General features: G+C 41.2%; 1 protein-coding gene across 6 annotated transcripts in view; it reads left to right on the top strand.

The window, feature by feature from the left end:
* Positions 1-20,450, top strand: part of LOC132092750 (pumilio homolog 2-like) — a 142,832-nt gene that overhangs the window by 82,913 nt on the left and 39,469 nt on the right. For all 6 annotated transcript variants that reach the window (XM_059499129.1, XM_059499130.1, XM_059499132.1 and 3 more), the window contains exons 14-15: positions 11,672-11,902; positions 18,468-18,735. In XM_059499129.1, coding sequence (XP_059355112.1) covers positions 11,672-11,902; positions 18,468-18,735 — 499 coding nt within the window. The remainder of the gene's footprint in view (positions 1-11,671; positions 11,903-18,467; positions 18,736-20,450) is intronic.

Raw genomic sequence — 20,450 nt, 5'->3', positions numbered from 1 at the left:
GGAACCATTGTTCTTTGTGTTTTATGGCTTAAATGATTTAACATTTTTAGTTTTTCACTAACCATGCATAACATTTTTTTTCTCAAAAATACAATCATGTACATGCATGCATTTCACATATTATTATAGCCCAGTTTGTGCTGATTACAGTGAGATTAGACTTTACCCATTTAGATATTTATAAGAAACTGAAAAAAGCACAAATGTCAGAGCATGACAAAACTTCTCCAGGCCCCAAAAATAACCTTAGACTCCAGAGGGTTAAATGCCACGGCCAACCTGAGCATTGTTTCTGACCATGTCCATCCCTTTATGACCACCATGTACCCATCCTCTGATGGGTACTTCCAGCAAGATAATGCACCATGTCACAAAGCTTGAATCATTTCAAATTGGTTTCTTGAACATGACAATGAATTCACTGTACTAAAATGGCCTCCACAGACACCAGATCTCAACCCAATAGAGCATCTTTGGGATGTGGTGGAGCAAGAGCTTTGTGCCCTGGATGTGCATCCCACAAATCTCCATCAACTGCAAGATGCTATCCTATCAATATGGGCCAACATTTCTAAAGAATGCTTTCAGCACCTTTCAGCAAAAGGGGGTCAAACACAGTATTAGTATGGTGTTCCTAATAATCCTTTATGTGAGTGTCTACAGTCGTGGCCAAAAGTTTTGAGAATTACATAAATATTGGAAAAGTTGCTGCTTAAGTTTTTATAATAGCAATTTGCATATACTCCAGAATGTTATGAAGAGTGATCAGATGAATTGCATAGTCCTTCTTTGCCATGAAAATTAACTTAATCCCCAAAAAACCTTTCCACTGCATTTCATTGCTGTCATTAAAGGACCTGCTGAGATCGTTTCAGTAATCGTCTTAACTCAGGTGAGAATGTTGACGAGCACAAGGCTGGAGATCATTGACATGTTAAAAGGAGGGTGATGCTTGAAATCATTGTTCTTCCATTGTTAACCATGGTGACCTGCAAAGAAACGCGTGCAGCCATCATTGCGTTGCATAAAAATGGCTTCACAGGCAAGGATATTGTGGCTACTAAGATTGCACCTAAATCAACAATTTATAGGATCATCAAGAACTTCAAGGAAAATGATTCAGTTCTTGTAAAGAAGGCTTCAGGGCGTCCAAGAAAGTCCAGCAAGCGCCAGGATCGTCTCCTAAAGAGGATTCAGCTGCGGGATCGGAGTGCCACCAGTGCAGAGCTTGCTCAGGAATGGCAGCAGGCAGGTGTGAGCGCATCTGCACGCACAGTGAGGCAAAGACTTTTGGAAGATGGCCTGGTGTCAGGAAGGGCAGCAAAGAAGCCACTTCTCTCCAAAAAAAACATCAGGGACAGATTGATATTCTGCAGAAAGTATAGTGAATGGACTGCTGAGGACTGGGGCAAAGTCATATTCTCCGATAAAGCCCCTTTCCGATTGTTTGGGGCATCTGGAAAAAGGCTTGTCCGGAGAAGAAAAGGTGAGCGCTACCATCAGTCCTGTGTCATGCCAACAGTAAAGCATCCTGACACCATTCATGTGTGGGGTTGCTTCTCATCCAAGGGAGTGGGCTCACTCACAATTCTGCCCAAAAACACAGCCATAATTAAAGAATGGTACCAAAACACCCTCCAACAGCAACTTCTTCCAACAATCCAACATCAGTTTGGTGAAGAACAATGCATTTTCCAGCACGATGGAGCACCGTGCCATAAGGTAAAAGTGATAACTAAGTGGCTCGGGGACCAGAATGTTGAAATTTTGGGTCCATGGCCTGGAAACTCCCCAGATCTTAATCCCATTGAGAACTTGTGGTCAATCCTCAAGAGGCGGGTGGACAAACAAAAACCCACTAATTCTGACAAACTCCAAGAAGTGATTATGAAAGAATGGGTTGCTATCAGTCAGGATTTGGCCCAGATGTTGATTGAGAGCATGCCCATTCGAATTGCAGAGGTCCTGAAAAAGAAGGGCCAACACTGCAAATATTGACTCTTTGCATAAATGTCATGTAATTGTCGATAAAGCCTTTGAAACGTATGAAGTGCTTGTAATTATATTTCAGTACATCACAGAAACAACTGAAATAAAGATCTAAAAGCAGTTTAGCAGCAAACTTTTTGAAAACTAATATTTATGTAATTCTCAAAACTTTTGGCCACGACTGTATATATAGATTTTTTATTTAGAATTTAGAATTTTTTGTACATTCAGTGAATATAGTCTTAATATAAATGCTATTGAAATATATAAAAAAAAATTACCTGTAAACATCAGTTTACAAATGGTGAAATTATAAAAAGAAATTAAGAGCCACATGCCTGAATTTTAAACTTTTTTTTTTTTTTTTTTTTTTTTTTTTTTTTTTTTTTTTTTTTTGCTATAGGGTCCTTTTTTATACAATAATAGGGCCATATAAAATGTTCTTCTTAAATTTTTCTGGTAATCGGATGAAGGCATAAAAATATTTAATTTATCCTAGTCAAATGAAAACCCTTTTTATTTTTTGGCAAACACAGTGCTGCACAACAGATGTTTACTGTTAAAATTAAAAAGAAAACAAATGTGGAGTATTTGTTAAGAGTATTTGTTAATATTTTATTATTAATATTTAATAATATTTATTATTATTAGTAGTAGTAGTAGTACCATTGTTGTTGCATTGAGTCTTAAGAATGCTAAATAGTAATATATATTTTGACAGTTTCTTCACGTTAAATAAACTTATTTTGATTGGTTGCCGTGAGGAACTTGCAGTTACTGTGTATGAGATATGACGGTAGTTTTGCAAATTAAACAATAAAATGCTAATGAAGTTACTCTTAGGGCAGCTGGGGATGAAATTTGTGTAGTCATATCATCATAGTGAAACAACAGACACAGCGAGTTTTGTCCGTGCTTGTGTAAACAAAACATTGCAGAAATTATGGCGCCTTTACACGTGATGTCAAATACGTCCTCAGATTTGTAGTAATACTATAGAATTTTACCTGAGCATTGCAAATCATACATTATTCTTGGTTCTTGTCAACAGTATCTCTGCCATAAGCACTGAATGAGTGACAGGTTTTCTGTTGTAACATTGCACAAGGTAAATAAGAGGGTGACAACTAGTGGAGAAGGCTAATAAAAAGATTCACATGAATTAGTTCTTTTAAATGTTTTCTAAAATAAATATCGAAAACGATATTTAATCAATGTCATAAAAAAAAAGATTAATCGAATAAAAACATGAAACACATGAACAGAGTACATTACATTTACATTTATTCATTTAGCAGACGCTTTTATCCAAAGCGACTTACAGATGAGGACAGTGGAAGCAATCAAAAACAACAAAAAGAGCAATGATATATAAGTGCTATAACAAGTCTCAGTTAGGTTAACACAGTACACGTAGCATGGGATTTTAAATAATATAATAAAAAGAAAACAGATAGAATAAAAAAAGAATAGAGCAAGCTAGTGTTAGAGATCTTTACACACACACACACACACACACACACACACATACAATTGCATAATAAATGAAAATAAAATAGAATACAAAAAGATTAGAAAGGTAGTTTGATTTTTTTTTTTTAAGAATAGAATTAGAATAGTTAGTGTTAAAGTTAGAGGGTCATTCCACCAGGAGGGAACATTTCATTTAAAAGTCCGTAAAAGTGACTTTGTGCTTCTTTGGGATGGCACAATCAAACGACGTTCACTTGCAGAACGCAAGCTTCTAGAGGGCACATAAGTCTGAAGTAACAAATTTAGGTAAATGGGTGCAGAGTCAGTGGTAGTTTTGTAGGCAAACATCAATGCCTTGAATTTTTTGCGAGCAGCTATTGGAAGCTGTTTGACGTATTCTTTTTGGCTCATTAAAAATTTATCTTGCTGCCGCGTTCTGAATTAATTGTAAAGGTTTGATAGAATTGGCTGGAAGACCTGCCAAGAGGGCATTGCAATAGTCCAGCCTGGACAGAACAAGAGCTTGAACAAGGAGTTGTGCAGCATGTTCCAAAAGAAAGGGTTTGATCTTCTTGATGTTGAATAAAGCAAATCTGCAGGATCTGACCGTTTTAGCAATGTGGTCTGAGAAAGTCAGCTGATCATCAATCATAACTCCAAGGCTTCTAGCTGTTTTTGAAGGAATTATGGTTGATGTGCCTAACTAAGTACTAAACTAAGTTCTCTTTCACACAGAAGTTTGTCAAAAACACAAGCTACAAAAACAGTCGGTTATGTCTTGGAAGGTGAACTGCTGGGAAATTGCATGTTTATTTTAGATCTGTGAGGCAGCAGCAATAATGTTATCCTGGCACCGATACAGGATGGCTGCCTCCGTCACGTGCTCTGCAGTTGTTTTTGTGTTTTTGTTAGTTTGCCCTGTCTTTAGTTATATTCCTGCAATCAGTTTCACCAGGGATGAACTGCTGAACATTCGGCAGAACGCACCACAAGATATTTTTCTGGATTTCAGTTATTCAGACGTTTTACTGAACGTTGTTATCGGAGGAGCAGCGGCGCTGATCAAACGCTTCAGGACGCGCAAACGGGGAAAGCGAGCGTGAGCGCTCGTCAGACTCAGGAAGCGCGGATTTCGAACGCCGTTGCCTAGCATCCATCTGGCAAATCTACGCTCTCTACCCATCAAAACGGACGAACTCCTTCTGCTCTCTCGGACAAATGAGGATTTCTCACACTCTGCTGCTCTGTGTTTCACGGAAACCTGGCTGAATGACGAGCGGACAGCGCTCTCCATCTGCTGGAATTTCAGCTGTTTAGAGCAGATCGCGACGCAGAATCAACGTGGAAATCGCGCGGCGGCGGGACATGCTTTTACATCAATGAACGGTGGTGTACAGGTGTAACGGTGTTAAAGATGTACTGTCCTGATCTAGAAATGCTGTTTGTCAACTGCAAGCCGTTCTATTCGCCGTGGGAGTTTCACTCGTTCATTCTGGTGAGTGTTTACATTCCGCCACAAGCGCAAGTAAGCCTGGCTTTACAGAAACTCGCTGATCAGATCACAGAGACAGAACAACAATACCCGGACTCTTTTAATCATTCTCGGGGACTTTAATAAAGCCAATCTCTCCCGTGAACTGCCAAAATACAGACAGCATGTTACTTGTCCCACAAGAGACCGTAATATATTGGATCACTGTTACACCACAATAAAGGATGCATTTCACTCTGTTCAACGAGCAGCTTTGGGACGTTCTGATCACCTTCTGGTTCATCTTATACCGTCCTACAGGCAGAAACTAAAATCAGCTAAACCTGTATTATGGACTGTAAAAAGATAGACTAATGAAGCAGAGCAGGATTTACAATCTTGTTTTGACCTCACTGATTGGAGTGTTTTTGAAGCTGCTGCCACCGATCTGGATGAACTCACAGAGACTGTAACATCTTATATCAGTTTTTGTGAGTATATGTGTATTCTTACCAAGACTCAACTAAATTACAACAATGACAAACCGTGGTTCACTGCAAAACTCAGACAGCTCCGTCAGGCCAAAGAAGAGGAGTTAGCTGGAATCACCAGGAGTTCTGTCTTCGTAAGGTTAAGCTGAAGGGGATGGTCATTCATCCAGCTAGAGATGTCACTCAGACAGGCTGAAATGCAAGCAGCTACCGTCGGGTCATCTGGTTGGAATGAGAAGTAGAGTTGGGTGTCATCAGCGTAGCAGTGATAAGAAAAGCCATGCTTCTGAATGACAGATCCTAATGATGTCATGTAGATGGAGAAGAGAAGTGGTCCAAGTACTGAGCCTTGAGGAACCCCAGTAGCAAGGTGGTGTGACTTTGAAACATCACCCCTCCAAGACACACTGAAGGATCTGTCAGAGAGGTAGGACTTAACCCACAGGAGTGCTGTTCCAGAGATGCCCATCTTTCTGATGGTGGACAGGAGAATCTGGTGATTAACAGTGTCAAAAGCAGCAGAAAGGTCCAGTAAGATGAGTACCGAGGATTTTGAAGCTGCTCTTGCTAGTTGCAGGGCTTCAGTAACCGAGAGCAGAGCAGTCTCAGTTGATTGGCTTCTTTTAAAGCCAGATTGGTTGCTGTCCAGGAGGTTGTTCTGTACAAGGAACATAGAAAACTGTTTGAACACAGCTCGCGCAATTGTCTTTGCAATGAATGGAAGAAGGGATACCGGTCTGTAGTTTTCAAGAAGCGCTGGATTTAGAGATGGTTTCTTGAGCAGTGGGCTTACCCGAGCCTGCTTGAATGCTAAGGGAAATGTTCCAGAGTGAAGAGAGGAGTTGATAACGTGAGTAAGCGAAGGTATGACTGAAGAAGAGATCGCTTGAAGGAGGGGAGTGGGGATCGGATCAAGTGGACAAGTAGTAGGATGATTGGACAGGAGAAGTTTGGAGACATCCATCTCTGAGAGTGGGGAGAAGGAGGAGAAAGAGTGTGCGTCGGTCATTGTGAAGTTGTCCTCAGTCTGCGGTGTGGAGAATTGGTCACTGATGGATCTTGTCTTATTTGTGAAGAAAACTGCGAAGTCGTCCGCTGTAAGAGTCGATGGAGGAGGAGGTGGCGGCGGCGGATTAAGAACAGAAGAGAAAGTCTTGAAGAGTGTCCAAGCGTCACAACAGCTGTTAATTTTGTTGTGGTAGTAGGATGTTTTAGCCGTGAAGACATTTGCAGAGAAGGAAGAGGGGAGAGACTGATGCACACTGAGGTCTGTAGAGTTTCTTGATTTCTGCCATTTCCTCTCTGCAGCCCTGAGTTTAGAGTGATGTTCACGGAGAACCTCAGACAGCCAGGGGGCAGATGGGGCGGTGCGTGCTGGTCTAGACAACAGTGGGCAAAAGTTGTCCAAGCAAGATGTTAAAGTGGAGCAAAGAGTGTCCGTTGCGCTGTTCGTGTCCAGAGCAGAGAACTGAGAGAGTGCAGGAAGCGAGGATGAAACCACAGAAGATAGGCGAGATGGAGAGAGGGAGCGTAGGTTCCGTCGAAAGGTGACCTGCGTTGGAGTGTGAGGCACTTCAGGAGTAAGTGCTAGGTAAGCAGTAATGAGGAAGTGGTCTGAGGTGTGCAGTGGAGCAACTGAAAGTTGTCCACAGAGCAACAGCGCGTGTAGATGAGGTCTAGTTGGTTGCCTGATTTGTGAGTCGCTGTAGTAGACACTAGCTTGAGATCAAATGAGGTGAGCAGAGTTTTGAAGTCAGCAGCCTGGGGTTTATCTAGGTGGATGTTGAAGTCACCAAGCAGTACCAGAGGAGTACCATCTTCAGGAAAGTTTGATAGCAGCACATCCAACTCCTCCAAGAAGTTTCCCAATTGACCTGGGGGACGATAAATGACCACAAAGTGGATTTTAACAGGGTGGGTCACAGTAATGGCATGTGATTCAAATGAACCAGTACCTGTAGGTGATGGCTTAAGATCAAATTTCCATTCTTTTGATATAAGGAGACCCGTCCCTCCACCCCTCCCAGTGGTACGAGGAGTGTGGGAACAAGTGAAATTAGTGGAGAGGACTGCAGGGGTGGCAGTATCTTCAGGTTTGATCCAAGTCTCTGTCAGTGCCATGAGGTTGAGACCAGAATGAGCAGCAATAGAAGAAATGAAGTCTGCTTTGTTAACTGCAGACTGGCAGTTCCAGAGACCAACTGGAATAGAGAGCGTAGTAGTAGAGGTCAGAGGGACAGGCCGTAGGTTTGTCAGACAGGCCTTCCTGCGACGTACATAGCGCGCTCTCCGAGTGTTAGTAGTGATAGTAGATATCTGAAAGCACATAGTGACTACAAGTGTAAGATATTTGAGAACAAGGTACACAAAAAGTAAAGAAAGAGGAGAAAAGCAATACTCAGGTGCCCTGTCGGTGTCCTTGCTCGGTGGAGTGGCGCAGGTAGAGTCGATTGTCTTTACACTCGTCGGTCTTCACACGAGGAGGGATCACACGAGGGCTGCCGTGACCGCTGCCGCGGTGAAACTTAGCGCTTTTGTATTAGCCTGATTACCTGTGATTGAAGTCAGCTGGCCACGCCTCACTATTTAGCAGATCGAAACCAGGCAGTCCCGCGATAGGCAAACGCAAAACCAAGCACCACTTTCAGCACGTATTAACCAGGGTAAGATACACACAATTTAAATCAAAAACTTTCCTAGCAATGACGATCACACACTAGTCTGATGAGAAAACAAGGCAAAACACTCACAAGCTGCTGTCCTTCTCTGTAGCTCGACTGTTTCTTCTGACAAGTGCTTTCCAAACAGCTAATTAAGTACTTTCACTGGCTTTGGCCACGCCTCAAATCTGCTGTCCTTCTCTGTAGCTCGACTGTTTCTTCAATGTCTTGTATAAACAGGCTAAATACACACTGGAAAAGGAGATCAGAGTGGCAAAGAGGAATTATTCTGGAAAAATAAGGACTCAGTTCACTTCCAACGACTCCGCATCAGTGTGGTAAAGTCTGAAAGAGATTACCAACTACAAGACACCACCCCCCAGCACCGTGGAGAATCAACAACTGGCAGACGATCTGAACGAGTTTTACTGCAGGTTTGAAAGAACACCCATCATCTGCCCTGAGCACCTCTCCACACAACCGTTCACACCAATAACAACTCCTGCAACCAACCCTAAACACCTCTCCAAACAACCGTTCACACCATTAACAACTCCTGCAACCCATCCTGAACACCTCTCCAATCAAGCACTCTCACCATTCACACCTCCTGCATCCCCCCTCCCCCCCACACCTGCAATACAGATCAGCGAAGATGCGGTGCGCCAGGTCTTCCGGAAGCAGAAAAGGAAAAAAGCACCAGGCCCAGATTGTGTTACACCAGCCTGTCTGAAATCCTGTGCTGACCAGCTGGCCCCCATCTTCACACAAATCTTCAACAGATCGCTCGAGCTGTGCGAAGTCCCTTCATGCTTCATATGCTCCACCATCATCCCCATCCCAAAGAAACCCAAAATTTAACATCCGTAGTCATGAAGTCATTTGAAAAACTGGTGCTGGCCCACCTGAAGGACATTACTGGACCCTTGCTGGATCCTCTTCAGTTTGCCTACAGAGCAAACAGGTCTGTGGACGATGCAGTAAACATTGGACTGCATTATGTTCTGCAACACCTAGACAGACTGGGGACTTATGTGAGGATCCTGTTTGTGGACTTCAGCTCGGCCTATCCTCTGATCATCCCAAACCGCCTCCTGCCCAAACTAACTCAGCTCTCCGTGCCCACCTCCGTCTGTCAGTGGATCAACAGCTTCCTGACAGACAGGCAGCAGCTAGTGAGGCTGGAAAAATACACATCCAGTACCCATACAATCAGCACCGGAGCTCCCCAGGGCTGTGTTCTCTCCCCACTGGTCTTCTCCCTGTACACTAATAATTGCACGTCTAAGGCCCCCTCTGTCAAGCTCCTGAAGTTTGCAGATGACACCACACTCATCGGCCTCATTCAGGATGGTGACGAGTCTGCTTACAGACAGGGGGTTAAAGAGCTGGCTGTCTGGTGCACTCTCAACAACCTGGAGCTTAACACCCTCAAAACAGTGGAGATGATAGTGGACTTCAGGAGAAACCCCCCTGCACTCCCCCCACTCACCATCATGAACAGCACTCTGACTGCAGTGGAGTCATTCAGGTTCCTGGGCACCACCATCTCTCAGGACCTGAAGTGGGACATTCACATTGACTCCATTGTGAAAAAGGCCCAGCAGAGGTTGTACTTTCTTCGCCAGCTGAGGAAGTTTAACCTGCCACAGGAGCTGCTGAAACAGTTCTACTCCACCATCATTGAATCCATCCTCTGCACTTCAGTAACTGTCTGGTTCAGCTCAGCTTCTAAATCAAACCTCAGAAGACTACAGAGGGTAGTCCGGACTGCTGATCTAATCATTGGTACAACCCTCCCTTCTATTCAAGAACTGTACTTATCCAGAGTGAGCAAAAGAGCTGACAAAATCACTCAGGACCCCTCACATCCAGCACACTCCCTTTTTGAACTGTTGCCATCTGGTCGACGCTACAGAGCACTGAGCACTGAGCACCAGAACAACCAGAGACAGGAACAGTTTCTTCCCTCAGGCAATCCATCTAATGAACAATTGATAATAACTGTGGAACACACTACACTTTATATACACATACACTTATTTATCTAACACGCATACTTAGTATACACTTAAATTTTGCACATAATATACCTGTACATACATAACTACATTTTGTAATATACCTGCCTACAATTGTCAATTTGTATATTGTCATTCCTTATCTATTTATTTGTATTTTTTGTATTTTTTATTCTTTTATTATGTGTTTTATGTTCTGTCGCTGTCATTCTGTTGTACTGCGGAGCTTCTATCATGAAAACAAATTCCTCGTATGTGTAAACATACTTTGCAATAAAGCTAATTCTGATTCTGATTATACAGTAAATCAATAAATCCATTGCTCTGTTGTCTCCTCTGAGGCTGGGACTCTAAATAGTGTTCTGTGCTCGTCTGTGCAGCCAAAGGCAGAACAGTATTAATTATTATATATTTTTCTTTTATGCCAAAAATCATTAGGATATTAAGTAAAGATAATGTTCCGTGAAGATATTTTGAATACTTCATACTGTAGCTGTATTAAAACTACATTTTTGATTACCGTATTTCTCAGACTATAAGTCGCACCTAAGTATAAGTCACATTTGACTTATGAGAACAAAAACGTATATATGTCGCACTGGACTTTAAGTAGCATTTATTTAAAACCAAGAACCAAGAGAAAACATTACCGTCTACAGTCGCGAGAGGGCGCTCAATGCTGCTCAGTGTAGACTACAGGAGCTCTGAGCAGCATAGAGCTCCCTCTCACGGCTGTAGATGGTAATGTTTTCTTTTGGTTCATGTCAAATTAATTTTGATAAGTCGCACCTGACTATGAGTCGCAGGACCAGCCAAACTATGAAAAAAAGTGTGACTTTATAGTCCGGAAAATACGGTAGTAATATGCATTGATAAGAACTTCATTTGGAAAACTTTAAAGGCAATTTTTTTCAATATTTTTATGTTTTTGCACCCTTGGATTCCAGATTTTCAAATATATGTATATTGGCCAAATATTGTCCTATCCTAAGAAACCATACATCAATGGAAAGCTTATTTATTCAGCTTTTAAATGAGTACATCTCAATTTCGAAAAATGTACCCTTATGACTGGTTTTGTGGTCCAGGGTCACATATATGGAGTTTATCATCAATCACACCATTGCCAATTTTTATATTTAAGAAAATATTTACATGTTTAAATGTTTGTTACATAATATGATTAATTAATTAACTAAGAAATAAAGGCTACTCCCAGAATTGAAAATACGTTAATGCTGTTTTTGTATCTTTGTAAAATTCTATGTAGTACCTGTGTCTGTATGATGATCAAGCTGTAGAACTGCCCCGATAATGAGCTGTGAAATTGATCTGATATTTTTTTTATTGGCCCTCTTGAGGGTGCAGACAAGCTGATTTGGGACGTGCAGAAATTGAGTATCTGATCTGAGTCAAAAATGTATACCCTTGATTTATATAAAGTAATCGACCGAATAGCGTTTGAGATGGATTAGATTGTCATAGCAGATCAGTTTGTCAGTTGTGCTCATCTTTCTGTGTTTTTTTTTTTTTTTCTGTTGTTGTTGTACTCTTGTACTCTTGCAGTATCAAGTTCCACTAGCAGCAGCACAACCCGTCGGGACTCACTTTTGGCCAGCTCTGACCTGTATAAGCGTGGTGGTGGTAGCAGCTTGACGCCCATTGGTCAATCTTTTTACAACAGCCTAGGATACTCTTCCTCTCCCAGCCCCATTGGACTGACGCCTGGTCACTCCCCTCTGACGCCTCCACCCTCTCTGCCCTCCTCCCATGGGTCCTCATCCAGCCTCCATCTGGGTATGATTTCTTGGTTCAACTGATTTATCTAAGTCGGAGTTTGTTTCACTGATTTATGTAATGACTGGATTGCTTATTGCGCTCTAAACTTCAATCAGGTGGTGACGCCACCATGTTTGAGCTGGCATCTTACCAGGAGCCCCACTAGCAATTGTGTGTCCTATGAAAGAAAATGAGGACCACACCCATTCTGCACCAAACATACAAGCCAACCTAGTTATCCAAAATCTTTGTCTGCAATTTAATAATACTGACCTATGACTTGCTGTTGCTATTCCACTAGATATCAGTATTTAGTCAGAGACCTACCCATAGCCGTGGGAACATAATTTATCTGGTGTTAAGGAGGGTGGCACTGCGTTAGGGGATTTTAATCAATCCTATTATTAATGTCGCCAGCAGGAAACCAACCTAAAAAACCACCGCACAAAAAAATTCAAAATCAAATTACTAAGCAACCCCTGAATGGAATAACACAAAATAGGTATAATTTAATATCTTAGAATCTCAGATTTTTATTGTTAAAAAGTCTCTCTAAAGTCTCTCTAGGTACACTATTCGTGCTATCCAAAAATACAAGGGATGATCAAAAGTTCAGAGACTATGCCCATCATGATAAACAGAAATCTGTCCTCTTCAGGGTAACGTTAGTCTGTTTGTGTAATGATCCAGTATAGCGCTCCTGACAGACAGTGATTAAGTAGAAGTGAAAGTGAATCCCATCTCACTTTAAAACTTTTTCTAAATTTCATTCCAGAAAATCATAGCAATCAGCCATCTTCAGATAGCTATATCTTTTGTTACATTCAAGTTATGGAAAAAATGAAAACCATTTTGGAAAGGGCTTGAACACAGCTTTCATATGGTATCAAATCCTAAAAAAGGTAACATTTCACCATGTGTTGGGGTTTTCTAGATCGCATCACATATTTGTTACCGTTTTACTTGCAACTTCATAAAACATGATCAGATCATGGAAAAGTAGGATTTTTAAATGACTGCTTAACTCACTTAGCTTACTTGTCTGTGCAACGTCTTTCTCTGGAGAAGCTGAGGGTAGTTCCTTCACAAACAGAAAGAATATGCTGCAGTGTCCCCACAGGTCCTTGAAATCCTTAAAAGTTTGTGAATCTGAAACATTTTTTTCAAGGCCCTGGAAAGTTTTTGAAAATTAACAACCATTGATTGATGCAATTCAAGAGAAGAAGAGATACAGCGCTCTGTCAGCGCTGCTTCAGAGAAACGCACCCGAGCCGATCTGAATGAAAATGACGCGCGCTTTCCTCTCAATAACAAAATAACAACAACAAAATCACAGCAGTGTGAAAGCAGCAGTTGAAAATGCATCTTATTACACCGATGTGGATGTTTGCACAAGCTCAGTAAAGCACTCGGGTCATGTCTATAGTATTTTATGCAATAACTTAAATCAAGCAGCTTTACGGTATTAAACATTATTATTAAATATTTGATTAAAGTGATAGTTTGGTTTGCAGAGATCAAAGCTTTATCTAGCTCAAGACTGTTTTGATCATCATAACCTAGAAAGGTATTTTAAGAGAGATTACTCTACCTGTCAAAAGTTTTTGAATGGTAACGTTAAGATTTATTTTTTATTTTTTTAAGAAGTCTCTTCTGCTCACCAAGCCTGCATTTATTTGATCCAAACTACAGCAAAAACAGTAATATTGTGCAATATTTTTATGATTTAAAGGTACAATTTGTAAGATATTTGCAGTGAAATATCCAAAAACCACTAGGCTAGTGTTATATATTTTGTCCAGCTGATTATTAACAATATCTCTAATGTTTTCAACTACATGTAAATCATGAGAAAAATTCCACAGGTCTAGCGTCCAGCAAACCACTAGCTTGCTTCAAGCAGTTCGTTATTTACTTCTTGCATGTTTTATGGTGGATTGTGTTGCTTATTACCGTCTGCCGCTGGTTCTGTCTACAAGGACAGCTCCCGTAAACGTAAGCGTATGGGCCAACCAAATGACCCAAGAACAGTTCGGGACAAGAGGAGAGAAAGAGTGAGGATCAATATCGGTATTGTATTTTCTAGATGGAGAGAGCTTCGCGACAAACTTCAACTAGAAAGAGATGCCAATCTCACTTGTGTTTTACTCGACAGGTGAGTTGTTTTGATTCGTATCTTTACAGAAAATGTATGCTATTATAATGATCAACAAGATTAGTATTATGGGCCATACACGCCAAACGTGGGGCATCGCGTCTCTAGACCTGCGTGAGGACGCGTCTGATCCATAGTCTGATTGCGTCTTTGCATTGACTTTGTATGTAATCTCCTCGCGCAAATCGTTGAACTCACGGTTGCTATGTATGCCCAATTAATGTGTTTGAATGTACACGACAACATTTTACTGTTTTTGCTGTACTTTGGATCAAATACATACAGGCTTGATGAGCGGAAGACACTTCTTTAAAAACAATGTTACTGTTCAAAAATGTTTGACTGGTAGTGTATTTTGTGAATAAAATTGTTTATCCAAAAATAAGACATCTAATCACTTACCTTTTATTTTGTTTCTTATCCATATTATATACTTACGAAAGGAGATGTTAGGCAGAATGAGCTGTCATTAAGTTAATTTTCATATAGTAATTACAACCCGAATTCCGGAAAAGTTGGGACGTTTTTTAAATTTTAATAAAATGAAAACTAAAAGACTTTCAAATCACATGAGCCAATATTTTATTCACAATAGAACATAGATAACATAGCAAATGTTTAAACTGAGAAAGTTTACAATTTTATGCACAAAATGAGCTCATTTCAATTTTGATTTCTGCTACAGGTCTCAAAATAGTTGGGACGGGGCATGTTTACCATGGTGTAGCATCTCCTTTTCTTTTCAAAACATTTTGAAGATGTCTGGGCATTGAGGCTATGAGTTGCTGGAGTTTTGCTGTTGGAATTTGGTCCCATTCTTGCCTTATATAGATTTCCAGCTGCTGAAGAGTTCGTGGTCGTCTTTGACGTATTTTTCGTTTAATGATGCGCCAAATGTTCTCTATAGGTGAAAGATCTGGACTGCAGGCAGGCCAGGTTAGCACCCGGACTCTTCTACGACGAAGCCATGCTGTTATAGCTGCAGTATGTGGTTTTGCATTGTCCTGCTGAAATAAACAAGGCCTTCTCTGAAATAGACGTTGTTTGGAGGGAAGCATATGTTGCTCTAAAACCTTTATATACCTTTCAGCATTCACAGAGCCTTCCAAAACATGCAAGCTGCCCATACCGTATGCACTTATGCACCCCCATACCATCAGAGATGCTGGCTTTTGAACTGAACGCTGATAACATGCTGGAAGGTCTCCCTCCTCTTTAGCCCGGAGGACACGGCGTCCGTGATTTCCAACAAGAATGTCAAATTTGGAATCGTCTGACCATAAAACACTATTCCACTTTGAAATAGTCCATTTTAAATGAGCCTTGGCCCACAGGACACGACGGCGCTTCTGGACCATGTTCACATATGGCTTCCTTTTTGCATGATAGAGCTTTAGTTGGCATCTGCTGATGGCACGGCGGATTGTGTTTACCGACAGTGGTTTCTGAAAGTATTCATGGGCCCATTTAGTAATGTCATTGACACAATCATGCTGATGAGTGATGCAGTGTCGTCTGAGAGCCCGAAGACCACGGGCATCCAATAAAGGTCTCCAGCCTTGTCCCTTACGCACAGAGATTTCTCCAGTTTCTCTGAATCTTTTGATGATGTTATGCACTGTAGATGATGAGATTTGCAAAGCCTTTGCAATTTGACGTTGAGGAACATTGTTTTTAAAGTTTTCCACAATTTTTTTACGCAGTCTTTCACAGATTGGAGAGCCTCTGCCCATCTTTACTTCTGAGAGACTCTGCTTCTCTAAGACAAAGCTTTTATAGCTAATCATGTTAGGGAAGTCGTGGCCTAATGGTTAGAGAGTCGGACTCCCAATCGAAAGGTTGTGAGTTCGAGTCCCGGGCTGGCAGGAATTGTGGGTGGGGGGAGTGCATGTACAGTTCTCTCTCCACCCTAAATACCACGACTTAGGTGCCCTTGAGCAAGGCATCGAACCCCCAACTGCTCCCCGGGCGCCGCAGCATAAATGGCTGCCCACTGCTCCGGGTGTGTGCTCACAGTGTGTGTGTGTGTGTGTGTTCACTGCTCTGTGTGTGTGCATTTCGGATGGGTTAAATGCAGAGCACAAATTCTGAGTATGGGTCACCATACTTGGCTGAATGTCACTTCACTTTACAGACCTGATATCAATTAACTTAATTAATCACTAGATGTTCTCCCAGCTGAATCTTTTCAAAACTGCTTGCTTTTTTAGCCATTTGTTGCCCCCGTGCCAACTTTTTTGAGACCTGTAGCAGGCATTAAATTTTAAGTGAGCTAATTAAGTGGATAAAAGTGTAAAATTTCTCAGTTTAAACATTTGCTACGTTATCTATGTTCTATTGTGAATAAAATATTGGCTCATGTGATTTGAAATTCCTTTAGTTTTCATTTTATTAAAATTTAAAAAATGTCCCAACTTTTCCGGAATTCGGGTTGTAAATCTTAAATAAGAAGGTTTCTCTCTCATCTCATTTTGTGTCAAATATATTTATTTGTATAAATTAATTGTATAATAATTGTAATTACATATTATTTCCCAAAGCTGAAGTGATTTGACTCTTTAATTTATGTATAACAGTATTTTAACTAATTGCAAGAGCTGAATAATCAGTCAAATTCTATTGATTAATCAGTGAAATAATTGGCGATTAATCGTTAGATTAATCAACTATCAAAATAATCATTTGTTGCAGCCCTAATTGATGCAGGTCACGTTAGCTCTGGTTAGCTAAAGTGTTATTTTGCCAACAATTCGTTGCCTATGCATAGATGCTTGCTTGATTTATATTAAGCACATTTACGCATTGTTTTGCTCGTGAGGTACTTTGTGTACATTGCCATGACGTTAGAGTGATCATATTTCCTTTTTTTTTACCCGGCCATGTCCTCTATTTGGACATAAATGTGTCTGGTCGGGATTTCTGAATCGCCCAAAATGTCAGGAATTCGGCTTTTCATTCTACAGTCATGAACAGTCAACTAACTGTTTAATTCGCGAGTTGGTATAATTTGTGCTCATGATGGAGCGGTAGCGGAGCGTTCTCGGAGCGAATAAAAACCTCAACACTCCGACTTTAGAAACATATAAAATCCACTCCTAGCTCCAGGCAAAATCACACCTCTCTGCTCCCACTCAGCTCACATACTCTGGTGTGTAAATAATATTAAACTATTATTAAACACTTGGTAAGCAGGATGTAAAACCTAGAATATTTAGGTCCATTTTGTCTTTTATATAATCTTTTTTTTTAGAATTATGTATAATTTTACAGTTTAGGAATTCAGCTTTTGAACGCATCCAACCATTTTGATAAACTCCTAAACAGTGCTGCCTAGTTCCTCTAAACCAGGGGTGCCCAAACTCGGTCCTGGAGAGCTGGGCTGCATCTGAAAACTGAAAAATGCTGCCTTCGGAGGACGCATTCCAAGGTAGGAAGGCATCAAGGCTCGTCCGAATTCAAAGTTAGCTTCACTTCCTGTCTCCTGAGATGCCTTCATCTGGCCAGTTTTTGAAGGCAGCATAGATGTATCCTTCACTGCCTTTGATATCCCACAATCCTGTGCGTTCCATTCTGTGAGAGTTAAGCCAAAAAATAAAGATGGCATCTGAAAGTTGCGGTCGGTGGTCAGTTTGTGTGTAAATGTTTGTTTCTGAACAACGTTTTCCACTTTTTATGCCATTTCTAGCGAGAAATTAATATTGCAGTAATGAAATATACACCTAGTTATCACCAAAGCTCTCTATATTTTGCTGTAGATCATTAAATCATTACGCTGCCTCAGAAGCCTGTCCGAAATCCGTTTCATGAGGTGCCTTCGGGCAAAAACGCTGCCTGCAAAGTCATTGCCTGATTAGACAGCAAGGCACCAAGTCACCTGCCTAAGTTTTCGGATGCAGCCCTGGTGTCCTGCAGAGTTTAGATCCAACCCCAATTAGACACACCTGAACCAGCTAATTAAGCTCTTACTAGGCATACTAGAAACCTCCAGGCAGATGTGTTGAGGCAAGTTTGGGCTCCCTGCTTTAAATCAAAGTGTACCGCCAGTGGGCCCCCCTAGCGAAGAAAAGAATAAGCATATTTTTCAAAACTACCTTGGTTCCAAATGCTGTAACTTTTGATTACTTCATGTAGAGCTGTGCAAAAAATCAAATACTATTTTCATGCACATAGTGTCAGTAAAAGGCACATGCATTTAGATATGGGTTGCCAGGTTTTTAAAACAAAACCTGTCCATTTGCTTCATAACTGAAGTCAAATTGCATCTTGTCCATTTCAAAAGCTGTGTAAAAGTGCTTTTAGCTCCCTGAGGTTAGTATGGCTTGTTTTGTTTAGTGCATTGGTTCTCAAAGTGTGGGACATGGGTTGCACAAGCGAAGAAAACTGTAAACTCCAAATCTTGTTTGCCTCTCTTTTTCCTGCTCTTTTCAGGTGGTCTGACTAATGGCAGTGGCCGTTATATTTCTGCTGCACCGGGAGCAGAAGCCAAATATAGGAGTTCAGGCAGTACCTCCAGTCTTTTCAGCTCTAGCAGTCAGCTCTTTCCCCCACCACGAGCCCGCTACAGCCGCTCAGATGTCATGCCTTCGGGACGTAGCCGCTTATTAGAGGATTTCCGGAATAATCGCTTTCCCAACCTGCAGCTGCGAGACCTGCCTGGTCATATGGTGGAGTTCTCTCAAGATCAGCATGGATCCAGGTCCCAATTCCCCCCAGTTCATACTTTTGCTAAATTTTGGAAATCCTGAAATGTTTTTTTTTTTTTTATACAGCTTTCCAGTAATGGAAAATGGGGAAGATTACCTTAATACTTTGAAAAATTAATATTAGTTGTGTTTTGAAAATGTTTTAGAATCTTGTTACTTTTAATACATTTTTTATGTTGTTTTTGCACATTTTGTAATCTCTGATGTCTGTTTTTTAGTCCTACATCTGCTTATTAACCATATTGTAAATGTTTCTCATAATAACAGATAATTTTCTGGACATTTTTGACAGCTTTTGACACATTAATTACATTACATTACATTTAATCATTTAGCAGACGCTTTTATCCAAAGTGACTTACAAATGAAAACAATAGAAGCTGTCAGGTCAAAAAAGAGAACAACAACCGTATACAAGTGCCATGACAAGTCTCAGTTAGTCTAGTATAAAACGCATAGCCAGGTTTTTTTTTTTTTTTATGAAAAGACAAGAAAAGGAAAAGTGCTAGTATTAGTTGGTTAAATACTGTCAAAAAAGATGAGTCTTTAGATGTTTCTTGAAAATGAGTAAAGACTCAGCTGTACGAATTGAGATTGGGAGGTCATTCCACCACCTGGGCGCAGTCCAGGAAAAGGTCCCTAAGAGTGATTTTGAACTTCTTTGGAATGGCACCACAAGGCGTCGTTCACTTGCAGAGCGCAAACGTCTGGAGGGCACATAAGATTTAACCAGTGAGTTTAGTGCCAGTGGTCGTCTTGTAGACAAGCATCAGTACCTTGAATTTGATGCGAGCGGCTACTGGTAGCCAGTGTAACCTGATGAGGAGAGGAGTAACGTGAGCTTTTTTTGCTCATTGAAGACAACCCTTGCTGCTGCATTCTGGATCAATTGCAGAGGCTTGACAGTACATGCAGGAAGGCCCGCCAGGAGAGCATTACAATAGTCCAGTCTGGAGAGAACAAGAGCTTGGACAAGAAGTTGGGTGGCTTGCTCTGACAGGAAGGGTCTAATCTTCCTAATGTTGTATAAGCCAAATCTGCAGGACCGGGTCGTTGTAGCAATGTGGTCTGTGAAGCTTAACTGATGATCCATCACAACTCCTAGGTTTCTGGCTGTCCTCGAAGGAGTAATAACGCACCCAGCTGTATAGAGAAGTTGTGATGAAGCAATGGGTTAGCTGGAATCACCAGGAGTTCTGTCTTCGTAAGGATAAGCTGAAGGTGATGGTCATTCATCCAGCTAGAAATTTCACTCAGACAGGCTGAAATGCAAGCAGCTACCGTCGGGTCATCTGGTTGGAATGAGAAGTAGAGTTGGGTGTCATCAGCATAGCAGTAATAGGAAAAGCCATGCTTCTGAATGACAGTTCCTAATGACGTCATGTAGATGGAGAAGAGAAGTGTTCCAAGTACTGAGCCTTGAGGAACCCCAGTAGCAAGGTGTTGCGACTTAGAAACATCACCCCTCCAAGACACACTGAAGGATCTGTCAGAGAGGTAGGACTTAACCCACAGGAGTGCAGTTCCAGAGATGCCCATCTTTCTGAGGGTGGACAGGAGAATCTGGTGATTAACAGTGTCAAAAGCAGCAGACAGGTCCAGTAAGAGGAGTACTGAGGATTTTGAAGCTGCTCTTGCTAGTCGCAGGGATTCAGTAACCGAGAGCAGAGCAGTCTCAGTTGAGTGGCCACTTTTGAAGCCAGATTGG

Source organism: Carassius carassius, chromosome 18 (genome assembly GCF_963082965.1).
Source record: "Carassius carassius chromosome 18, fCarCar2.1, whole genome shotgun sequence".
Classification (NCBI taxonomy): Eukaryota; Metazoa; Chordata; class Actinopteri; order Cypriniformes; family Cyprinidae; genus Carassius; species Carassius carassius.
Note: the sequence above shows the minus strand (reverse complement) of the source record. Positions and strands in the feature narration are given on the sequence as shown.